We start from the raw sequence: 22,510 nt of genomic DNA on the forward strand, positions 1-22,510 counted from the left end.
ATACATCTAAAGTCCAGCAACCATACAAGACATTAGTCAAGCACTGACCTCTGCCAACATGATAAGTTTGACCCACTTTTATAATGCCTCTCTTCCAGACCACTAGCATAATGATGGATTTTTCAGCATTTCTAATGTGGAACTTTTTGATATACCAGTTTGTAATTTATTTTACATGTATTAGTGGGACATTCTAATGAAGGAACTCATTCAGAATAACTTGCTGCTGTCTTGTGAGGGCAAGAATGCAAATGTACCTTCTAGCTGTCTACTGATTTGGAGTTCTAAAATTAATTACTTCTGTGTTTTGGAGGTTAGGGTATTTTTTAGAATTCCAAGTCAACTATTTACAATGCAGCTCACTTGTAATAAGAATTACAGTTCAAGTATTAAATACCTGTATCTCTCCCACACATTTCAGTTTTAGGCCTCCAGTTGACTGGAAACAAAACCACTTCCAAAAATCAACACAACAGAGAGGATACAAAGGGAAGAAGAACAGTATATTTTGAATGATTTAACAGAATCCAGCAACCAGCTGGCATTTGCTGTTCCTTCTCCAAGCACCAAAGAACTGACAATGCACAAATCCATGACATCATGTAGAAACAAGCAAATAAGCTGTCATCTGCATTCACAAAGCTTACCTTCCATGCTGCGCTCTGCAATGGTGGGAACATTGCAGTAAACATGTGCTTCATAAACAGGATCTATTGCAGGAGGCTCAGTCAGCAAACCAGGCATTATTCTCTTTCGGCTCTTAGTGCTCAACCCATCTTCCCTGATGGAGTTCACTGGGATTAAATGCACTGAAAAATGCAAAACATGCAACATATACCTTTAAAAGTGTTTAAGGACATATGGGACTTTTTTTTTTTCCTAAAATGTAATTATGCACAAAGATTATGGTTTCCATGAAAAGATGTCACTCTACTGTACAGATCTTCGCTGTGATTTCTTCATGATATACATAGTAAAGCAAGCCCAGAGAGCTCTTTAGCAAAGTCAATGCTTGACTAAGACTGCAGAAATACCTCTAGATGTAGAACAACTTTCCCTTTTGCACTCTTTTTGAAGCTGCTCTGTTAGCTTCTCATAAAGCTCTAAAAGTATGAACAGGAAGAAAAGGGCCATAACAGGCCCAGCTGTCTCTCATCATTTTAATTTAAAAACCGAGATTGAAGGACATCAGCAAAAGACACAGCACAGTTATGACAATGGTGCTACAAACCACTGGGAAAACTAAGTAGTTGAGATTCAAGTGGCTGGATTGTTCATAATTTCTTACTAATTTCTGCCCTTCCATTGTTACCCTTGCCAGCCTTAAACTGTCTGACTTATCTAAAGAAAATGCACACAAACTATATTAGTTGCAATGCAACCGAGACTATCACAAAAATGTTAAATACAGAGAAATGCAGTTAACACACACAGCAAGGAAATTAACATAAATACCGTCACTAAGTCTTCTGACACGTAGAAGCATGCTGAAGCATATGTGAATTCACGGCCAGAGTTGTATTGGCAATGTCTCTTTACCTCGTCTTGATGTGAAAGCATTTGTTAATTTTTGAGCCTTACAAGCCTACTTGTAACAACAAATGGACGCTTTCTTTTTCTATTATTATTTTCTGATATTTGAATCTCCAGAAGATTTGAAGGTTAAACTGAGGAGGGAAAGTGTTAATATTTTTACCCTTACTAGTCTTCTGTGGTAAGAGGGAAAAATGAAAAAGAAAGAGAACACATTTCAATGCAGAATTTTACTATTCCTTCTGGGTCAGTTCCTCAGTTGCATCTTGACTCCCAGTCCTAATTTAAGAGGTGAATTTGTTCCACAGTAGAGTTGTGCAGACAAAGAAAACCAATGAAAACAGCAAACTGAAGTGAAACGTACAAAGATTTTTAAGAGCATGTAGCTGTTAATATAACACAGACTTGTCATTCTTCACTCCATTTTAAATATTTTATGTGGTTTCTCTTTGCCTGCCAAACCCAGAATTGAAGCATTTTCCATACCGTTCCTAGTGCTGTTGACACAGCTAATACTTGCAAAATGCAGAGACTTTCAACTTTTCCTTAAGCTGTTTCGTATTTTGCATATAACTGCCCACAGGACTGTAGTTGGTGAGAATTAAACTGTAGTTTTGATTTTGGCCACTTAAACTGCAGAGCTCAGCTGCCTTTCCAGCATTTATCTATTGGATTCAGTCTTTAGCTCTTTCCACGTGAAGATTCACATTATTGTGAGTCACTGCAAACCACTGACCAAGAAACTCTAGTGGTTACACAGAGTCTTGGCAACATCTATCAGAGGTTGGTAACTCTGGCTTGAAGCGGAGCTTGCAGCAAATTTGTATTTGGGGTATAAATCCCAAAAGCTAAGAGTGTGCTACAACAGTTACTGGACTCTGCAAGTAAACTCCAGTACAAGACAGTAGCTGGTTAAAAAGTAGAAATGTGAAATTCAAGCAGTTGTGTTATACTGGTTGAGCTTCCTAGCCAGAAAAGGTTAGGAGCAGCAACTCTCAGCTTCCTGTTACCAATATTTTCTCCAGAGCAACTCATAACATTGCGACTGATCACTTAGTGTCACAAAAACATATGGAGTTGGCATTAGCACTCACAGAAGTAAGTGTTTCAGAAGACAGGGGAAACCATACCCCAACAGCAGCAGCTATTTACTGGTGCTAAAATTTGGTTGGGAGATTTAAAAGCAAAAGAAGGAACCTAATTTTTTATCTCACGCAGTTTTAACTACAAAAAACCTGAACAGATCACATTTGTGCACTGAGACTATTAACTACAGCAGTCAACAGATGCATACATTATTTTATTAAGATCAAGTGCCTATGATTCATGAGGCCAAATATTTGATTAGAAATGAGACTTGCTATCTGTAAACAAAACTAGCTGAATAAATATTTTAACAGTGACAGACAAATTTAAGAATAAGGAAAAGCACTAAATCTTAAAGAGAAAAGTCTACTCAATTTAAAAATAAAATTGCATATTAAAAATAGCATTAACAGAATTATCAGATTACACATTTGAAGTTTAAAAAGCCACTGACAGAACATCCTTAAAGGATAAACACAGCAGTTCTGGGTGCAATGCAAGACTGTTTTGTGGACTCAAGAGATTAGGAATAACAACCGTTCATGTCATTAATTTTAAGAAAGTTTTGTTAAAAATTAACTTACTCTAAATGCTGCTGATAACTACATTTATTAATTACTTAGTAACAGCTAGTAAATACTGCCTTTACTGTACAGTGAATAAGCCTGGTTTATACCAGGGAAGGAGGTACATGGTACCAGCCTAGTAAACTCCTTTCCCCACTAATCTACTACCACCCTGACCAAGTACCTCAAATAGGGACTGGGCTAAAGGACCTTCTAACTTTGAACCTGCCTGGAGCATAACCATGTTATCTAGATTTCTGAACATATCTGAGCAACCTGATCTAGTGAAAAATGTCCCTGACCATGGTAGGGGAATTGGACTAGATGATCTAGCTACACAGGATTTGGAGAAGGCCGAGGTTCTGAATGACTTCTTTGCCTCGGTCTTCACTGGCAAAGGCTCTGACCATGCCACTCAAGTCTTGGAAGGCAGACACAGGGGCTGTGAGAATGAAGACCTTGGGCCCACTGTAAGAAAGGATCTGGGTCGAGACCATCTTAAAAATCTGAACATGCACAAGTCCATGGGACCTGATGAGATCCATCCACAGGTCCTGAAGGAGCTGGCGAATGAAGTTGCTAAGCCACTGGTCATCATATTTGAGAAATCACGGCAGTCAGGTGAAGTTCCCAACGACTGGGAAAAGGGAAATATAACCCCCATTTTCAAGAAGGGGAAAATGGATGAGCCAGGGAATTACAGACCAGTCAGTCTCACCTCTGTGCCTGGCAAAATCTTGGAGCAGATTCTCCTGGAAGGCATGCTAAGGCACATGAAAATCAACCAGGCGCTTGGTGACAGCCAGCATGGCTTCACTGAGGGGAAATCCTGCCTGACCAATTTGGTGGCCTTCTATGATGGGGCTAAGGAACTGATGACAGTTGATGTCATCTACCTGGACTTGTGTAAAGCGTTCGACACTGTCCCACACAACATCCTTGTCTCTAAATTGGAGAGACATCAATTTGATGGATGGACCACTCGGTGGATAAAGAACTGGCTGGATGACAGCATGCAAAGAGTTGTGGTCAATGGCTCAATGTCTGGCTGGAGACCAGTAACGAGTGGTGTCCCTCAGGGATTGGTGTTGGGACCGGTCTTGTTTAACACCTTTGTCGCTGACATGGACAGTGGGATTGAGTGCGCCCTCAGCAAGTTTGCCGATGACACCAAGCTGTGTGGTTCGGTTGATACCCTGGAGGGAAGGAATGCCATCCAGAGGGACCTTGACACGCTTGTGAGGTGGGCTGATGACAACCTCATGAAGTTTAACCATGCCAAGTGCAACTACAGTTGGAGCAATAGAGCAGCCCTGTGGAGAAGGACTTGGGGGTGTTGGTCAATGAGAAAATGAACATAAGCCGACTGCAGTGTGCACTTGCAGCCCAGAAAGCCAACCGTATCCTGGGCTGCATCAAGAGGAGCATGACCAGCAGGTCGAAGGAGGTGATCCTGCCCCTCTACCCTGCTCTCGTGAGACCTCACCTGGAGTATTGTGTGCAGTTCTGGTGTCCTCAACATAAAAAGGACATGGAACTGTTGGAACAAGTCCAGAGAAGGGCCACGAGGATGATCAGGGGACTGGAGCACCTCCCGTATGAAGACGGGCTGAGAAAGTTGGGGCTGTTCAGCCTGGAGAAGGCTGCATGGAGACCTCATAGCAGCCTTCCAGTATCTGAAGGGGGGCTATAGAGATGCTGGAGAGGGACTCTTCATTAGAGACTGTAGTGATAGGACAAGGGGTAACGGCTTAAACCTTAAACAGGGGAAGTTTAGATTGGATATAAGGAGGAAATTCTTTCCTGTTAGGGTGGTGAGGCACTGGAATAGGTTGCCCAGGGAGGTTGTGAATGCTCCATCCCGGGCAGTGTTCAAGGCCAGGTTGGATGAGGCCTTGGGTGATATGGCTTAGTGTGAGGTGTCCCTGCCCATGGCAGGGGGGTTGGAACTAGATGATCTTAAGGTCCTTTCCAACCCTAACTATTCTATGATCTTAAGAAGGTCCCTTCCGACACAAACTATTCTATGACTTGACTTAAATGATTCAAACTGTTTGTATGTTTGACAGAGAAAAATATCAAGAAGGTAAAAAATCTCCAGTCACCTAAATAAGCACTTTTGTAGCAAACAGTATTTACTTTTAGCACACCTGAAATAACACATATTGGGGGAAAAATTTTAAATAGAAAAAAAAAATCATATGATCCAGGTACCAGTCTAGGCAGTCTACTGGAAATTTCTACCAAATGTATAAACATAAGAGTAGAGTATTCCCAAAGAAGAGGGAAGAAATAAGACCAAGGAGAGATGAATTCCAGTTGGAAAGCTGCTTTCTGTTTGCTCAGCCTTATCAGCACAGTGACCCTGAAAAGCCCACCCAGGAGGCTGGTCTTTCTTTTCCCTTGTTAAAGCTCCTCACAAGCTGTAACAATTCTGCAAGTTTCAATACTTTGGATCAGGACTCAAGACTTCTGCTGGTCCAAACGACAACACATTTTTTCATACTGAACCCAGGATATATACCAACAACTAAAATCTCAGTGGTCTCTCAATTGTTTTCTCATCTTCTGTAATTCCCTGGACATTGCTAGTGCCTTGTGCATTTATGTTTCCTCCTTTCTCCCTCCCTTTTCATTTCAACTACCTGGGCTTCATGTTCCCTTGCTGCCTTCGTTTATATCGCTTCCTAGCTGTTGAGTCCTTCTTTGCACACCTCATCCTCTCCAGCTCTCTACTGCACAAAAGGCTCCATTAGTTCCTCAATTTTGGTACCCACTTCACCGCATAGTGTGGCTATTTAAAGCTCTTTGGAGAGTCAACTGTCTCTCTGTATACAAGTATTTAATTACTGAAAGTCCTCCTCTGCAGTGTCAATCCAGCCTGTTTCCCAAGTGGGTTTTCTGGTCCATATGTAACTAGCCAACCTACAACAGTATTGGCCTGACACAGCTCAGAGTGGGGGGAAAGAGTCCAAAAAGGTCCTTCATATGGAGCTGGAATTTCCCAAATGCTGTTGTGCTCTTTCAGCTGTAAATCATAAGATCAGAATTCTGTTATCTAGGTTTCACACAACTTTTTATAGCTTAGCACTGTTTTATGACTTGCTCTATTAGTTCACAGTAACAAGCACTTGCCCAAAACAGAAGTCTGCCAATGTGTATATAGTCATACTTAAATCTTTGATTAAGGGAGTTTTTGAACAGGATTTTTACATTGTTGTGCCTTTCAAAGCTCATGTTTTACTATGACAGGAATACAACACTGTAAAACAGAAATGAAACAGATGATTTCAATGTTCATTCCCCACAGCCAGGGCAGTTAATAAAACATATCTGAAACCTATTTGGTGATCTAACTGGAAACTTTGCCAATGCTGAAACTATGAAGAATATATACATATTATTATAGAGCTAGTCTGACAACAGAAAGGGAAAGACAATATATATTTCCCACTATTCATAAACTGATTTTTAAAACTAAAGAAACTGCATAAAAACTACTTTGAAACATTAATTTTGAAAAAGTTATATCTAGGAAAAAAGCAAAAGATTTACAGAAACAATAAAAAGAAAGAGACCTCAATGCAACTCTGCTTCGTGTCCCAACTAGTTCAAGCTACTTGAAACACAAAGTAGAACTAAAAACATGGGCTGGTATCAGACAAAAGCAAGACTTGACAGAACAGTCAAACAGCAACTATCCTGTGAGAGACAGAGGGGCACTAGTCACATAGTAGGATAACTAAACACTGCTGAAGAATCAATCCTGCCTTCAGGTGTTCCGCAGGTCCAAACTGAACTTTTTTTAAGCTGCAAAATTCAGAGGAAATAAAATCCAAACTCTGATACTAAATTTAATGAAATAAAAAACCTCCAGTAATTTTTATTTTAAATAAAACCACAGAACCTGGGCACCGAATTTTAAAGTCAACTGTTTTGTCTTTATGAACAAAACCAGTGGCATCTTAAATATTATGACATATGGTTTTATTCTTAGCATGCATTAAATATTACCTTAAATAGGTCACAAGATCAAGAAGCTAATTCAACTGATTTCCACCTCCCCCCTCACATGTCCTACCCCTCCTCCCCCCTAGACCTGAATGGCACAAAATATATCAAAAAAGACAATTATGAGGTAAGTAGTTTCTAAGCAAGAGAGACAATCATTCCTAAATGCTTTCAGAATAACAATTGTAACAATCACTAAACAGCAACTAATCCCTTCTAGAACAATGTTAAGTTTATCGCATCAGCTATTGCACTCAGAAGCCCAAGCAGAAGCCAGCCTGATATGAATTAGAGTTACAAAACTGACATAAATTTGACAGACTTCAGTACAGCAGAAAAACAAATACAAAGCAAAGTGCAGTTCATATAGTAGAAACACCAAATTAAATGCTTAAGCACCCCATTACCCATTTCTTTCCCTCTTGCAGTCCTAGTTTGTTTTGAAAAACAAAATGTATCACCCCTGACCACCAAGAAAAACATTTATCCATTAAAAAAAAAAAAAATAAATCCATTAACATTTACCTAAACCCAGATAGATAGGCAGTAAAAACATTTTCCATTTCTGTTTTCTCTTGTAGCTCCAACCAGCCTGAGAAGCAGCAGCACAAGTAGCCATGTTAGTCTCAATATTCTCACTAACCAGACCTGATGTTTTGATCTTTTACAAAACAGAAGGTTCTTTCAGCCCCATGCAAACGTACTATTTAAAACAGTCACATGGAAATGAAGCCACACAACAAAAATGCAGGAAAAAAAATAAAAATAAAAAGTAGTGTAAGTAAAAAAAGTTCCACCAACCCCACTGAAAGTAACCTAATGCTAACAGGTAAAGAAAAAGTAAATACGCACAGCAGAGCACAATAAGTTATTTATCCCTCCTCCACCTTTCCCCCTCCCCGCCCCCCTGCTCCTAGCGGGGCACTAACAAGGGTGCCTAGCACAGAGGAGAGCACTCAGGCTTGTGAAATTCTGATGATGAAATACAGCCTTCTCTTCTAGTTCCTCTTCCTCTGAAAAAAAATGGCAGCTAGAAAAGGAGAAGTGCAGGGAAGAGCCACCACAAAGAGGTAGGAATGCTTCAAAAACCTGAGATGGGGGAAAAAGGTGAAGATGCATACAGCACGAAAACAACCTGGAAAAAGTAGATAAAGTGCACGTGGGCTGCAGAGCATATAGGGCAACACCAAAAGTACACGCTGCCAGTTTGGCAGCAAGGAAGCCTGGGCATAAGGCTGCAATAACTCCAATACCTAGCCGCCCTGGGCTTGAGCCCTGTCACCCTGCACTCATCCCAAGGGTCGCTTTAGAGCTCTACTTCAGATTTCGAATGCATATTTGGACACCAATGAAGTTCAGATATGCCTGTACGACACACAATCTATCCTTCTCAGTTTATTATTTTGTACAGCTGAATAAAAGCTTTGCAAGCCCCAAAATGTGAGATCTATATTAACAGAGAGGGCCTTCATCCATAATGCAGACTCTGCAGGGGCCACAAGCATCCACCATACCGCATACAGAGAAGGAGGACTGCATTAGTCCAGGAAGCTGGGAGCTAGTAACAAAGAAAAAAAAAAAAGCCCACAAAAAAAACCTAAACCAAAACCAACCAAAAAGAAAAAAACACCCTAAACTCAACCCCAAACCAAAAAAACCAAAAACCCACAAACCACACCACCAAAAAAAAAAAAAAAAAAAAGCAACCCAAAACAAAACAAAACACCAAAAAACAAAAACCCCACAACAACAACAAAAAGTACAATTAAAAGCAAGGGTCTTCCTCCTCCAAAATCTGACAACCCCACCCAGGACGGTTTCATAGTTCTGCAGCGGGCTAACGAGGAAACGCACACAGCACCAAATGAACATCCTGCAGATGCACCAGTAAACAGCGCCACTACTGGTGCACAGTGTGCGCCTGGAGCAAGCAGCTCAGCTCGCTCTGAGCTTCCCTGGCACCTTTCAGCTACTGACAGCGTCCCGCAGCTCAGCACCTGCTGCACGAGGACCTCCGCCAGGGCGGCCCCGCCCACTGCGCACCCTCGCCTGCACCCCGAGCTCCGCGCTGCAGCCTCGCCTCTCATCGGCTCTGCCTGGTGCCGACGCTGCCACTCCCGGGGCAGCCAGAGCAGAGCTCCCAGAGCGGGCCCTGACCCCGAGAGGGCCGCTCACCATCGCACCCGCTGCCCGATCCCAGCCCCAACTGCCGCGCCTAACCCTGCTCCCGCGCTACCCGGGCCGGGTTTTACCCGCTCAGGGCAGGGCCGCCCCTCCTGGCACCGCCCCTCCTGGCACCGCCCCTCCTGGCACCGCCCCTCCTGGCACCGCCCCTCCTGGCACCGCCCCTCCTGGCACCGCCCCTCCTGGCACCGCCCCCGTGAGCGCTTTCCCGTCTCAGCGGAGCCGCCAGCTCCTAGGCAAGGTCTGGCGAGGGCTCGGGGCTGTCTCCGCTCAGATCTGAGGCTCCGGGACGCGGAGCTTCCCCTCACTCCGGTTTAAGGCGTCCTCTTTGGAGATACCTCGGCAAATGATGACACAAAAGTCTCGTTTCCTTCCCAAATTACTCGTTGTGATAATAAAGAGGTGGATTTCCCTTTTCCTTTACTTTTGCAGACCCAGTCAGCACAGAGCCTGAATTATCAGTTCCCCCAGTACCCTTCCTCCACCTGGAGGATTCAGCCAGTCATTCATGGTGGGAATGGGAGCAGGGCAGGCCACATGAGGAACCAACCACTCTCTTCTAACCGGAAAGAATAAGGGAAATTTGAACTAAGATTTAGGATAAACAGATCCTGGTTTTCACAGCCAAAGAGAACTTCAGCATTGCCTCAACTGTTCTTCAGCAGAAAGGCAGAGAAGCTCAGCCCACTGTGACACATGCTGCATATCACAGTTTTCATAAATGTCATATATGGGTACACATTTTGTCTATAAGAGAAGCAGTGCCATTCAAGTTAAGGTACATAGATAATGACTGTTCCCCAAAACTTCACCTGAAGCCTTGCTTCTTATAATAATTACCCAAGACAGAAGCAGCAGTCGATTCATCACAGACCTCACTTGGGCAGAGCCTCGCTAACAAAGCACCGTACATGCCCTAGAACTGGCAAAACCTAGATGACGGCTTGCACATTGCTCACTGGAGCAAGTGCATTACTAATGTGCTAATGTGACTCAACTTCAGCATTAAGTTATCATCATCAGGCTGACTGCTAGAAAACATCAGCCAGGTTTCCTGTTAACAAATACTTGAAAGTAAAGGTGTTTCAGCTACCTTTTAAAGACTGTCAAAGACATCATTAGAGGGAAAAAGTGCAGCAGACAATATAACTAACAAGACCATCAGCTACAGCAACTATTATGCATCTCACAGTGAAAACAAACACTCTTTTTGGTTTGCAGTTTCATTTTCATTTGTAACCTGAGGAAAATCACGTGTCAAGGCTGAGATGGACATATCTACTGGAAATAAGAAATTTTAATAAATGCTGCCTGAAGTTTTCCTTTCTCCATTCCTTTTTTCTAGTTCCTTAAGCTTTGATTTTTATTTTTTTTTACTGCTGGTAAAAGTACATGAGTTGTTTAAAGCTTTAAACAACTCATGCCAGTATTTCTGAGAACAAGTTTCTTGTTTCCAGCTGCATTAGCTTTATGCTTTGCTGATTCTTTTACAGGGTCCCACTCTGACTTACACAAGGAAAATAAATACGTTAAGAAAATCTTTTTTTAACCAAAGCACAATATGGCAGGCCTTGCAGTGTTGTGGTTTTGGGACTGAATTTAATCAGGTACATTGAATTACACAATGGGTGCTTGTACTTAATTAAGTTCAGATGTGGCTCTGAAAGAGCTTTATAGTTTTAGGGTTCCCCACCCCTCAGTTGTTTTTCAGTTGACAGTTCGGAAGGGCATATGGCACGGTTTAAATAGGTTCCAGGATTTTCAGCTTGACAGCAATAACATAGCAATACTGACTGCAAATCCAAGCCTTTTCAAGTTCTAAAGAAGACAGTAATTTTCCACTTCTCCTCCCAAAGTGAAAAATTACCCTCTATTCTGTTTTCCTACTACACTGAAACACTATGTTGTTTAACATGGAAAAGATTTATATTTCCATCAATTAAATGTATTCCTGTCTTTAAAATAAATACATCTGCATAATAAAGATTTTCCTTACCAGCTTCTCACTAATTACTTCACTGCTTGGCTCTCCAGTCGCTTTGAAGGGGATGGGGGAGGTTCCTACTAGACATCTAGACAGGCGGACAGATTTCCTGCTCTACAAACACATTACTCAAGTCAGATATTGCTCATGCTCCAGGTTATTTAGTGACAGGATGCAAAAAAAGCCCCATCACTGCTTACAATGAAGCAGTTATGTTGGTCCCTTGCCTATTCTTGTCTCATTAGGATTCACAAATGAGAAGTGTTACATAAACTGCACCATGATGCTATAAATGAAGTCATTCCTATCGATGTATCTGCATAGCTGTCGTGTCTTATCAGGCTGTGAGATGACTTCGACTGCACCAAATCAGTGTCCTGAAGGGTACCACACAAGGCTTAAGTATACAAAATTGAGGGGTTTTATGGCCTGGAAACATGATTTTTATAAATACAGTAGAGCTAGACACTATCTAACAACTTATCTAACAAAATTCATGAGCACTACTATAAGATTCTAAAGCTCTGTTCTGTGTCTGTCTACAGAACTCAGCAACTGGTAAATGAACTAATCCAGCTGAGTTGTCCTAGAACAGATTTACAAAACAGCTTTTATCAGCTGTGTTCAGAAACCGCTGGCAAATCTTCCCATTTCCATAGTATTGTCTCAAAATAAAGGTCAACATGAAAAGGTAGCTGCAGGACACAATGCACTGAATGCTACTGCCATAATTTGCCTGTTGGTGGTGACCTTTGTTATTTTTTTTTTTGTCCTGTGTATTTTTTGGATCTCGCAAATACTGGAGTGGGAAGCTGTGCAGCAATGATTACATCATGACTGAAAAAAAGACACTTGGCAGATTTCACATGTGAACTGAACACAAAAATGGAGGACAACAATAAGTGTTCAACATTGCAGGAGGAAACATGGCAAAAAAAAATTTTCTCAGGAACATGGACTGCATATCCTCTGGCTTCAGTGATCGTTTCATTGACAGCAGCTGAGAATGATACAAAAATATGCCCTGTGCAGTAGAGTACAAGATAGTTCAGCAGCTGCTCCTGTTCTCTTCCCTAGCAATCTGTCGCTAACACTTAACATCTTTGACACTGGCTCTCTGCTGCTGAAATATGCATGCTCCCCTGCATTTATTCTTTAAGAAATTCATTAACTCTTTCTACTAATCCCTTACTCCTCAAAGAGAAAGTCTGCACAATTGTTTTTTATTATCCTAGATAAAATATTTTTTACCCCTTTAAAAGATAGCATCTGTTATCTACAGCTTCAGGTGCATATTGTTGCCTCTTAGGGCTCTTCTTAGGATTAAAATCACAAAACGCATAGGTAAAACCAAGCAGATTAAAGGAGTTAAAAGTACATATTTGCTCTGCCCATCTTTACAGCATTGCTCCCGTGGTTTCAGAACACCAACTCAGCAGCTTTTTGGGCTGTAACAAATTCTGTACATCTGCTCACTAGTAAAAGCATCTTTCTGTCACCACCCAACAGAGCTGCTTTCTGCACTTCCCAGCAGTATCTCTATGTCTGCACACCTGGGTCAGATAGAGTAATCTCTCTCAAGGGCACAAAAGGCAGAAAACCCCACCATGTCTACAGATCAGCCATAGCCTCTGCAAAGGCACAGGATGAAAACTGTTTAATATGTTAATGTTATCCGTCAAACACAATCAACAGACATCTGCCACTTCTCTACATGAGTGTCCTTCCAAGATAAAAAGCCTTACAAATTCAAATCAATATTTTCACTACTGCATTAAATTAGCAGCTTTCTGTTTCATATCTAATCCCAACTGTTTTCTGTCCACAACCTGACCTGCTCAGGGAAGTGATCTCAACACCATATGCCACTGCTTACCCAAGCCAAGCGAGCTCACTTGTTTGTCCTTGTCAGCACCAGGGCACAGAAAACTGCCATGGGTTTGCTAGCAGTAAAGCCCAGAGCAACATATTTAATGCTGTAGAGCCTGACAGATTTTTGTGCTGGGGAAGGCTGTCCAGGCACCATCATTAACCTTAGAAATTCAGAGCAGCATTCTCTGCATCACAGCATTATTGATATCTTTAGGACACTTGCCATAAACCAGCTTAGAGGAAGATGGTGAATCTTATTTCTTGTCTCCATCCTTATTAATGTGCACAGTTGGTAAACACAAAATTACTTAAGGTTTCCAGCTATTTTAATCCAACCATCTCACAAAAATCATAAAGGGAGATCACTTCCATTTTGCAAGACTTTACAATTCACTGCAGTAAGTCCACAAAAGCCTCAGTCTTTTAAATACAAACTGCTTAGACCCAACATCATTAAGAAATAAACCACAATGCCATTTAGTATGTGCAAGCACTGCTTTTCTCTTGGTGAGCAAGCTCTGAAAATTTAAAAGGGAAGTAACTTCAGAAACAGAGATTACAATTTAAAAAAGAAACAACAAAAAAAAAAAAAAAAAACCAACCTGCCTGCAGTCACTAAAATCTTCAAAATCAGTACAGCCTAAGAAACCTCATTAATCACAGAAGACACACAAGCCCAAGAACACACAATAAATTTTCCAAAAATCTTCAGAGTCAAATGATGAGACACTTTGCATTAAGTAAATCACCGTATTGTTTCAGCAATGAAAGCCCAGCAAAAGCACAGATAAAAGAACAAAACTGCCTGGAAGATAAATTGCAAGAGGAAAATTAAGAGGACTAAGAAGAAACATGCAGAAAAACTATCTGAAGAATATGAAACAGATACATACAGGAGGACTAGCACATCCATAAAAACAATGGTTTTCAACTAAAATTGCAACAGCACAGTGGGGATTAAGGCAGGCACAAAGCACAGCTCTGAACAACAAACCTATCATCGTATCTAACGTTTAAGCAGTCATCCATGATTTCCTGAAGACTGCATGTAGCCCATAAACAGAGGAATACAACTGCATTATAAACACTGATGTTATAGTTTCTTGGTAGTCTCACATTGAGACTCTATGCCTGAACTCTGAACAAGGAGGGAAGAGAGTTAGGTCAGAACATTCCTCTGATGAAGATGCAGAACACAAATCTCAAACAAAGAACAAACAATTTATGTATGAGGAATCCATTTGCAATTAAGAGATAGCATTGTCCTAAAAGGTCTAATTAAAGAGGGATAAAGCTAATAGAGTATAAATTGACTGTGAATTCTCACAAAGCTGGTCTAAAGAGAGTGGTCAGCAAAGGATTAATAAAGGGCTTTACTAAAACAAAGCAGGGTGATGAGGCTGTCTTTACCTTCTTAGCTTAAGACACCCAGGTTTTGTTTCAATGCCATAATCTACGAACCATGAAAAAACAAAGGTATAAAGGAAGGCAGCCTACAGCAAGGGGATGAGCAGCTGAGAAATTGCACATGGAAAAGAAGAAACCTTCAGAGGTGACAATCACTTCCCACTGCCCAACCAGCCAGAACAGGGAAGCTCAGCAGAGAGGGTAAACGAGATGGGCAGAATCAGACCCAGGCGTTCTCTATGCCTTTGCCCACAGGTGAGCAAAGACCAAAGCTGCCCAAAGCACGTCTGTCTTCCTGGCAGGCCATGGCTGTGGGGACTGGATCCACACAACTGCCTCTATAACACTGAAATCTGTTATCCTGGAAAACCCAAACAGGAGCTAGAATGAAAACCCTGCTCAGAGGGGCTGCATTCTTGTGAGCATGGAGGGCTTATACTGTACAGATTTCACCTGCTTGAACCAAACCCGAATCCCAAACATTTTATGATCATAAAGTATATAACAGCTTCACATTAGAAATACAACCATCTCTCTTTAGTATTTCTACAAACAAGGTGAATTTCAGAATGTAAAAACAACATTACACGTGCTAAAACACAGTTCAGGTCAGTATACAACTAACCTATGGAAAAATCCTAGAACAGTTTGGGGTTTGTTTTTTTTTTGCTTTAAAAGACAGAGCTGCCAATCCAAAACACATCTGGCATTACCTGTAAGGCAGCTTGACTCAGCATCAGAAAGCTATGGAAAAAGAACAGCAGAGAACTGCATTACTATGCTTTTGTTGAGTTGATAAGGCTAATACTCCTGAAATTTTAAAAAACAAAAAAGGGATTTGCTCATAAATAAATAAATAATCACCTGATCGACTGTCTACTGCTACAGAATAAACTAATCATTTAGATTGGAAGGGACCTCTGCAGGTCATCTGTTTCAACACAGCCCTCAAAACAGAGCTAACTCCAATCAGGTTGCTCAACGCACTGTGCAGACAACTGTATACAGTTTAAAAGTTACATACATTGCCTAAAACCACCTACAACATAGAACATTAGTAGCCATACTAAAGCTTGGTATGACCAAGCAATTCTTAAAAGAAAAAGCCCAAATTTCTTCACTGTCACGTCTTAACTGAAATTGCCCATCATCAAGTTTATACACGTTAAAGTACAAACTGCACTTTTCTAAGAAGACATTCAATTGACATAAAAAGGCAAGTAACTACTGGCTTATAGAAGAAAAAAAAAGAAAAAGTGGCATAGGAATAAGAGGTATACTCCACGTTAAAAAATACCCACAATAACAACAAACAAAAACCAAACAAAACCCAGAGCATTTCTTAAAGCTTTACAGAAAATCTGAGGTACTTATTCTATGTACTGTATCTCAAATTGTATGCAACTGCAATGCCAGACAGTCCTAAGCAATGGCTCCAAAAAACCCACTACTGAGTTCATGACCGTAAAATGATTGCACTATCTGAAGAGGTAGGAAAAAACCTACAATAGATCATGAGTCATAAGAAGAAAACACTATACAATCATCTTCTATTAGCTCCCCCAAAAGCCAGCTGCATTTTCACAGACTTTCATGCAAGACTAGCTATGCAGATGGTTGCAAGAGTTCAACTGCAATATAGCTTCTAGCAGTTATATTGGAACATCACTGAATTGCAAAAAATCTTAGTCCAGGTCACCAAGGAGTACACACACTTCTTGGGGAGCCTCTTGGCCTCCACAAGGCCCCTCAAGAGGAGGGTCCTTGGCTGAAGAGTGCTTTAGGAGGAGCAAAGGCCAGTCTCACATCTTCACACAACAAACCTATAGGTGTGTCTCACATAATCACAATGAAAAAAAATTAGATCCTTCCTCATTTCATATTTTACTCTCATTTACTTTTACAGCCCCATTCTGGTGATAAATCCAAGTATCTTGAGACAGCTGGACCATGGTGTGTAGAAAGATAAAGGTATTACCCACATCACTGAAAGAAACATAGATCAGGTTTGTTTAAATAAAATACTACATATAACATACGAGTCATCTTCTGGTGGAACCTCTTTGTGGCATTATTTGCAATTAGAGCAAGAGCCCAGTTTGACAGGATGCAGGAACAGGAAAGATTTAACTACAGCACAGGTATTCCAAGAAAGATAGCTTAACTATTAGCAACAAAACAGAGTTCACTCCAAAGTTAAATATAAAGAGAGAGAATTAAGATCAATGCATTAGTCCAGGTAAAGGCTGACAAAAATATTAATTACTGTAAGCACAACATTTTTTTTCCTTCTGTGAATATTGATTTTCCTTTGTTTACTATCCATTCAAGACTCAGAAAAATTAATGATAGGTACATACCTATAAGACTGTCCCTAAAAAAGTCATTGACCCTTTCACATATTTAAAATAATTGCAAGATGTATCACTATAATTATTAAAAGACTGAAGCAAAAATTTCAACACTTTTAAACTTTCTTACAGATATTAGGACAAAGATTTGAGCTGGATTTTAAGAGAAATAGCGTTAAAACGCTTATTATTTTCTAGTCTTGTCTCCTTCTCTCCATAATATAATCTAACACTGTAGTAAGGGTTTGCAGAAGCCTAACTAGTAACTTGCTGTTAGATTTTGCAAAATATTAGGTTTTACTTATAATATCTTTCAAACATATGTTTTAACAGCTCACATTAATATCTGCTTAAATACATTTCAAATAATCATCACAAATGAAGCCAAAATATGTATTTAAAGAAGATCTATGAATTTCTGTAGCCTGCCAGGTAATTTCTGTAAGTCAAATCTTGTCTGAAGCAACCTAACCTGACCTATAATAAAAGAAGATATTTAAAAATGATTGATTTATATTTGTGGGAGAAAACAAGATTGTCCCACAGTGTCATTGTCAAGTATTCATTGTGTCTCCTCCCCCTTCCAGGCTTAATTTCTGCCTTCTTAGTATGTAAGATCACCACTTTTGAGAACCACAAAAAACGTTATTTAAGTATCTCCAGTTACAACATAAAAAGCATCTTTAACAAATATCTGTATATTTGCAGTTAGTTTTCTTCATTCACTACCAAAATTTACACAGCCTTGTATATATTATTTGTGGCTTATTTTTCCCTTTAATCTTAAATTCAGATTAAATCAGTACTTTCAAAAAACCCAGAGAGACTTCTCATTAGTGGAAAATCTGCCATGCTTATAAGCTTGAAGGCAAATTCAGGGAGGGATGTATCTGGTCTCATTTTAATTTTGTACACTGGTAACACATGACAAAAACAACTTCCCTGCATCAAGAATTCTAAAGTTGTGGCTTTTGAAATATAGTTAGCTGAATAAATCAGGAAAAAGCAATACTCTTAAATTTTTTTCTTCCACTGAAGAAATTATATTCTTAAAATAAGAAACATGAGTAGCTACTGCTTGTTGGTAAGGAACAGTAAGAGACTGTAGAATCACAGAATGGCTTGGGTGGGAATGCACCTTACAGCTCACCTAGTTCCAGTCCCCTGCCACAGGCAGGGACACCTTCCACTTGACCAGGTTGCTCAAAGCCCTGTCCAGCCTGGCCTTGAACACTGCCAGGGATGGGGCAGTCACAGCTTCTGTGGGCAACCTGCGCCAGTGCCTCACCACCCTCACAGGGAACAGTTTCTTCCTAACATCTAGTCTAAACCTCCCCTCTTTCAGTTTAAAGCCATTCCTCCTTGTCCTGTCACTACATGCCCTTGTAAAAAGTCCCTCTTCAGATTCCTTGTAGGCCCCTTTAGGTACTTGAAGATGGCTCTAAGGTCTCCCCAGAGCCTTCTCTTCTCCAGGTGGAACAATGCTAAAATGGTAAGGAATTCACCTTAGAGAGATGGTAAGGATATGTATTCTATCCAGAAACAGCTAGAAGCTTATATATCTTTTTACTGAATACCTTGGAGTCTTTCTACCCGTCTTCTTCAGAAATTAAGTTCTGGAAAAAAACAACTCACGCATTTTTTTTTTTCCCCACAGACTTCACATATCCCAGCTCCTCTTGGCATCCCACTGCAGTCTCTGGTTATGAGGCTGTGGGTGCAGCTCACACTCACATTCTGGTTTGGGGTGGGGGAAAAGTGGCAGCTCTGCAGTGCCACAGTTACAACTTCACAACTTAAGGAAGCACATCCTGCTTTGCAAATGGAAAGGCTGAACAGGAATGCCTCACCCCCTCAGCTTCCACCTCTATTCCCACCTGCAAGTCCCTGCTGAGTGTTTGACCCTGGCACACACTCGCCTGGAGCCGCCTCCTCCCCAGACCATCCAGCACCTACTGCACTACAGCTTCTATTGTGGTAGGAGCTGCAGTGAGCAGTGGTGAGGATACCAAGCTGCAGTGTTGCTCTTGTACAGCTGTATTGAGCCACCAAGCAGGGTGCAAACAGGCTCCCCAAGAGGAAGCAACTGCCTCCTACAGGCAACATCCTGGTGGGTTGCATACAGTGCTCACATGGTCCTCATAGAGTAAGAGCTGGCTGCATCACTCAGGCTGACAAAATAAAACTCCACTGCTTTTCCTTGTGGAGAATCCTGATTTCTGTTTCCCATGACTCATCTGTAAAACCAAAACTTCCAGTGCAAAACCAGAGGACTCGACTGGAGCGCAGGAGGAGGAAGGACTGCTTGCTTGTGCAAAGAGATGTAGACGGACCGATTGACCAGATAGATCATGGTCACCACTCAATCAAAACCTGTAGTTAGGAATAATGTGGGTACCCAGACTGAGCCTTCCTGCAGACATGTGGCCGTGCAGGTCTCTGGCTGCAGTGAATGCCTGAGCCTGGCACTTGTATCGAAGAGAGTCAGTGACACCACTTGTGTGCGGTGTGAGCAAGTAGATGACCTGCTAAAGCAGGTGGTTGAACTGAGGGAGGACATAGAAAGATTGAGAGCAATCAGAGAGTGTGAAAGTGAAATTGATTGGTGGAGCCACAGCCTAAGACAAGGGCAGAGGGAAGTGGTTGAACAAGTGATGGATCCCCTTCCCTCCTACCATCAGACAGAAGGAGTAAACTTAAGGGACAAGGAAGTATGGAGGGAGGTCCCTCCTCGGAGAGGTAAGCGAAAACCCTCACAATCCCCTCCTTCCTCCCAGTTGCCCCTGAGTAACAGGTATGAGGTCTTGGAACTACAGGGCCAGGTAAATGGTGATGGAGGGGTAGATCCATCTAGTGAGTCACCTAGGGCTTGTCACTCACCCCCATGCCTTAGAACTTCCTCAACGAAGAAGAAAAGAAGAGTAATTGTGGTGGGTGACTCCCTTCTGAGGGGAACAGAAGGGCCCGTTTGTCGACCTGATCCATCCCACAGGGAAGTCTGCTGCCTACCTGGGGCTCGGACTGGAGATGTTAAAAGGAAACTCTCTGATCTGGTGCAGCCCTCTGACTACTACCCACTGCTGGTTTTTCAGGTTGGCAGTGATGAAATTATTACAAGCAGGGCAAGGGCAATGAAGAGAGACTTCAGGGCCCTGGGACGGCTGGTTAGAGGGTCTGGAGCACAAGTGGTGTTTGCCTCCATACCTGTTACAAGCAAAGGTGAAGAGATAAATAGGAAGAGACTGCAGATCAATGTATGGCTACCGGACTGGTGCCAAAGGCAGGGGTTTGGGTTTTTCAATCATAGGCTGCTATATGAGACACCTGGTTTGCTGGTGGCAGGTGGGATACATCAGTCCCAGAGGGGGAGAAGGTTTCTGGGGCAGGAGTTAGCAGGGCTCATTGACAGGGCTTTAAACTAGGTAGGAAGGGGGAAGGGGAGATAACTGGGCCTGTTGGGGACAAGCCCAAGAGAAACATGCTAGGACTTGAAGAATGGCAGACTAGGGAGAACTCTCAATCTATTGTTTCATTTGAGGGAAAGGGTAGTTGTTTAAACCCTGTCCTGCAGGGGAAAAAGGGTACCTCACTCACAGAGCTCTAGGTTAGATTCGAAGTGTGAGGGGGCTGTAGCTGGGTTTGAAGTAGCGGGGCAATGTTCTAGTATGAATGAAGACCAGAAGGCCTCCCGCCTTCCAAGGGTGCCACTAGTGTGCTCAGCTTGCTCCCTGGAATGCCTGTACACCAATGCACGCAGCCTGGGGAATAAACAGGAGGAGTTAGAAGTCTGTCTGAGGTCTAAAGGTTATGACCTGGTGGCAATTACAGAGACATGGTGGGACAGCTGACATGACTGGAATGTGGTCATGGATGGCTATGTCCTTTTTAGGAAAGACAGATCAGCAAAGCGAGGTGGTGGAGTTGCTCTTTATGTGAAAGAGCGACTAGAACGTATTGAGTTCTGTCCAGGGACAGATGAGGACCAAGTGGAAAGTCTGTGGGTGCGAATTAAGGGACAGGCTGGTATGGGTGACACAGTTGTGGGGGTCTATTATAGACCTCCTGATCAGGACGAAGGAGTTGATGAGGCTTTCTACAGGCAATTGAAAGCAGCCTCATGACTACATGCCTTGGTCCTTATGGGGGATTTTAACTACCCCGATATTTGCTGGAAGACTTACACAGCCAGTCATTCACAGTCTAGGAGGGTCCTCCAGTGCATTGATGATAACTTCTTAATGCAAATGGTGGACGAACCAACTAGGAGAGGAGCGCTGCTGGATCTGGTACTCACCAACAAGGAGGGTCTGGTTGAAGTAGTGACGGTCAATGGCAGCCTGGGCTGCAGTGACCATGAGATGGTGGAGTTTAGGATCTTGTGTGGGAGGAATAGAATACCTAGCAAGGCCACATTTCTGGATTTCCAAAGGGCAAACTTTGGCCTCTTCAATCAATTGCTAAGGGAAGTATCATGGCAAAGAGTACTAGGTGGTAAAGGGGCTCAAGATAGTTGGTCAGCATTCAAATACCACCTCTTCAAAGCTCAGGATCAGAGTGTCCCAATGAGTAGGAAGTCAAGTAGGGGAGCCAGGAGACCAACATGGTTAAACAAGGAACTGCTGGGCAAACTCATACGGAAAAAGAGAATCTATGGATTATGGAAGGAGGGGCTGGCCACTTGGGAGGAATATAGGACAGCTGTTAGAGGATGTAGGGAAGCAATTAGGACAGCTAAGGCCTCCTTGGAACTTAATCTGGCAAGTCGGGTCAAGGACAATAGAAAGGGCTTCTTCAAATACATAGCGAATAAAACTAACACAAGAAGCAGTATAGGCCCACTGCTGAATGAGGTGGGTGCCCTGGAGACAGAGGATATAAAGAAGGCAGAAGTGTTGAATGCCTTCTTTGCCTCTGTCTTTACTCCTGCAGACTCTCCCCGGGGGATCCAGATTCCTATAGCCCCGGAAGGAGTCAGGATAAAGGAGGAGTTTGCTTTGGTAGATGAGGATTGGGTTAGGGATCAGTTAGGTAATCTGGACATCTATAAATCGATGGATCCGGATGGAATACACCCGCGGGTGGTGAGGGAGCTGGCGGAGGTCATTGCTGAGCCACTCTCCATGGGAAAGTAAGTCATGGGAAACAGGTGAGGTGCCTGAGGATTGGAGGATGGCAAATGTCACGCCGGTCTATAAGAAGGGCAAGGAGGACCCGGGTAATTATAGACCGGTCAGCCTTGCCTCCATCCCTGGAAAGGTGATGGAACAACTTATTCTTGACACCATCTCTAGGCATATCAAGGATGAGGGGGTCATTAAGAGCAGCCAACATGGCTTTACCAAGGGGAAGTCATGTTTGACCAACCTTATAGCCTTCTATGAGCAAGTAACTAGGTGGATGGATGATGGTAGAGCGGTAGATGTGTTTTTTCTTGATTTCAATAAGGCATTTGATACTGTCTCCCACAGCACCCTCATAGATAAGCTAAGGAAGTGTGGGCTTGATGATCAGGTAGT

General features: G+C 42.2%; 1 protein-coding gene across 7 annotated transcripts in view; it reads right to left on the reverse strand.

The window, feature by feature from the left end:
• Positions 1–22,510, reverse strand: part of PXYLP1 (2-phosphoxylose phosphatase 1) — a 65,462-nt gene that overhangs the window by 15,335 nt on the left and 27,617 nt on the right. For 4 of the 7 annotated variants that reach the window (XM_062606262.1, XM_062606267.1, XM_062606263.1 and 1 more), the window contains one exon: positions 648–809. In XM_062606262.1, the coding sequence (XP_062462246.1) occupies positions 648–809 (162 nt within the window). Of the gene's footprint in view, positions 1–647; positions 810–5,635; positions 5,655–7,721; positions 8,000–9,004; positions 9,084–22,510 lie in introns of those variants that run through there. The other 3 variants (XM_062606264.1, XM_062606260.1, XM_062606265.1) reach the window with 3 other exon arrangements.

This window comes from Pezoporus occidentalis, unplaced genomic scaffold (assembly GCF_034315485.1).
Source record: "Pezoporus occidentalis ecotype Australia unplaced genomic scaffold, CSIRO_AGI_Poc_V1 ctg95, whole genome shotgun sequence".
NCBI classification, from domain to species: domain Eukaryota; kingdom Metazoa; phylum Chordata; class Aves; order Psittaciformes; family Psittacidae; genus Pezoporus; species Pezoporus occidentalis.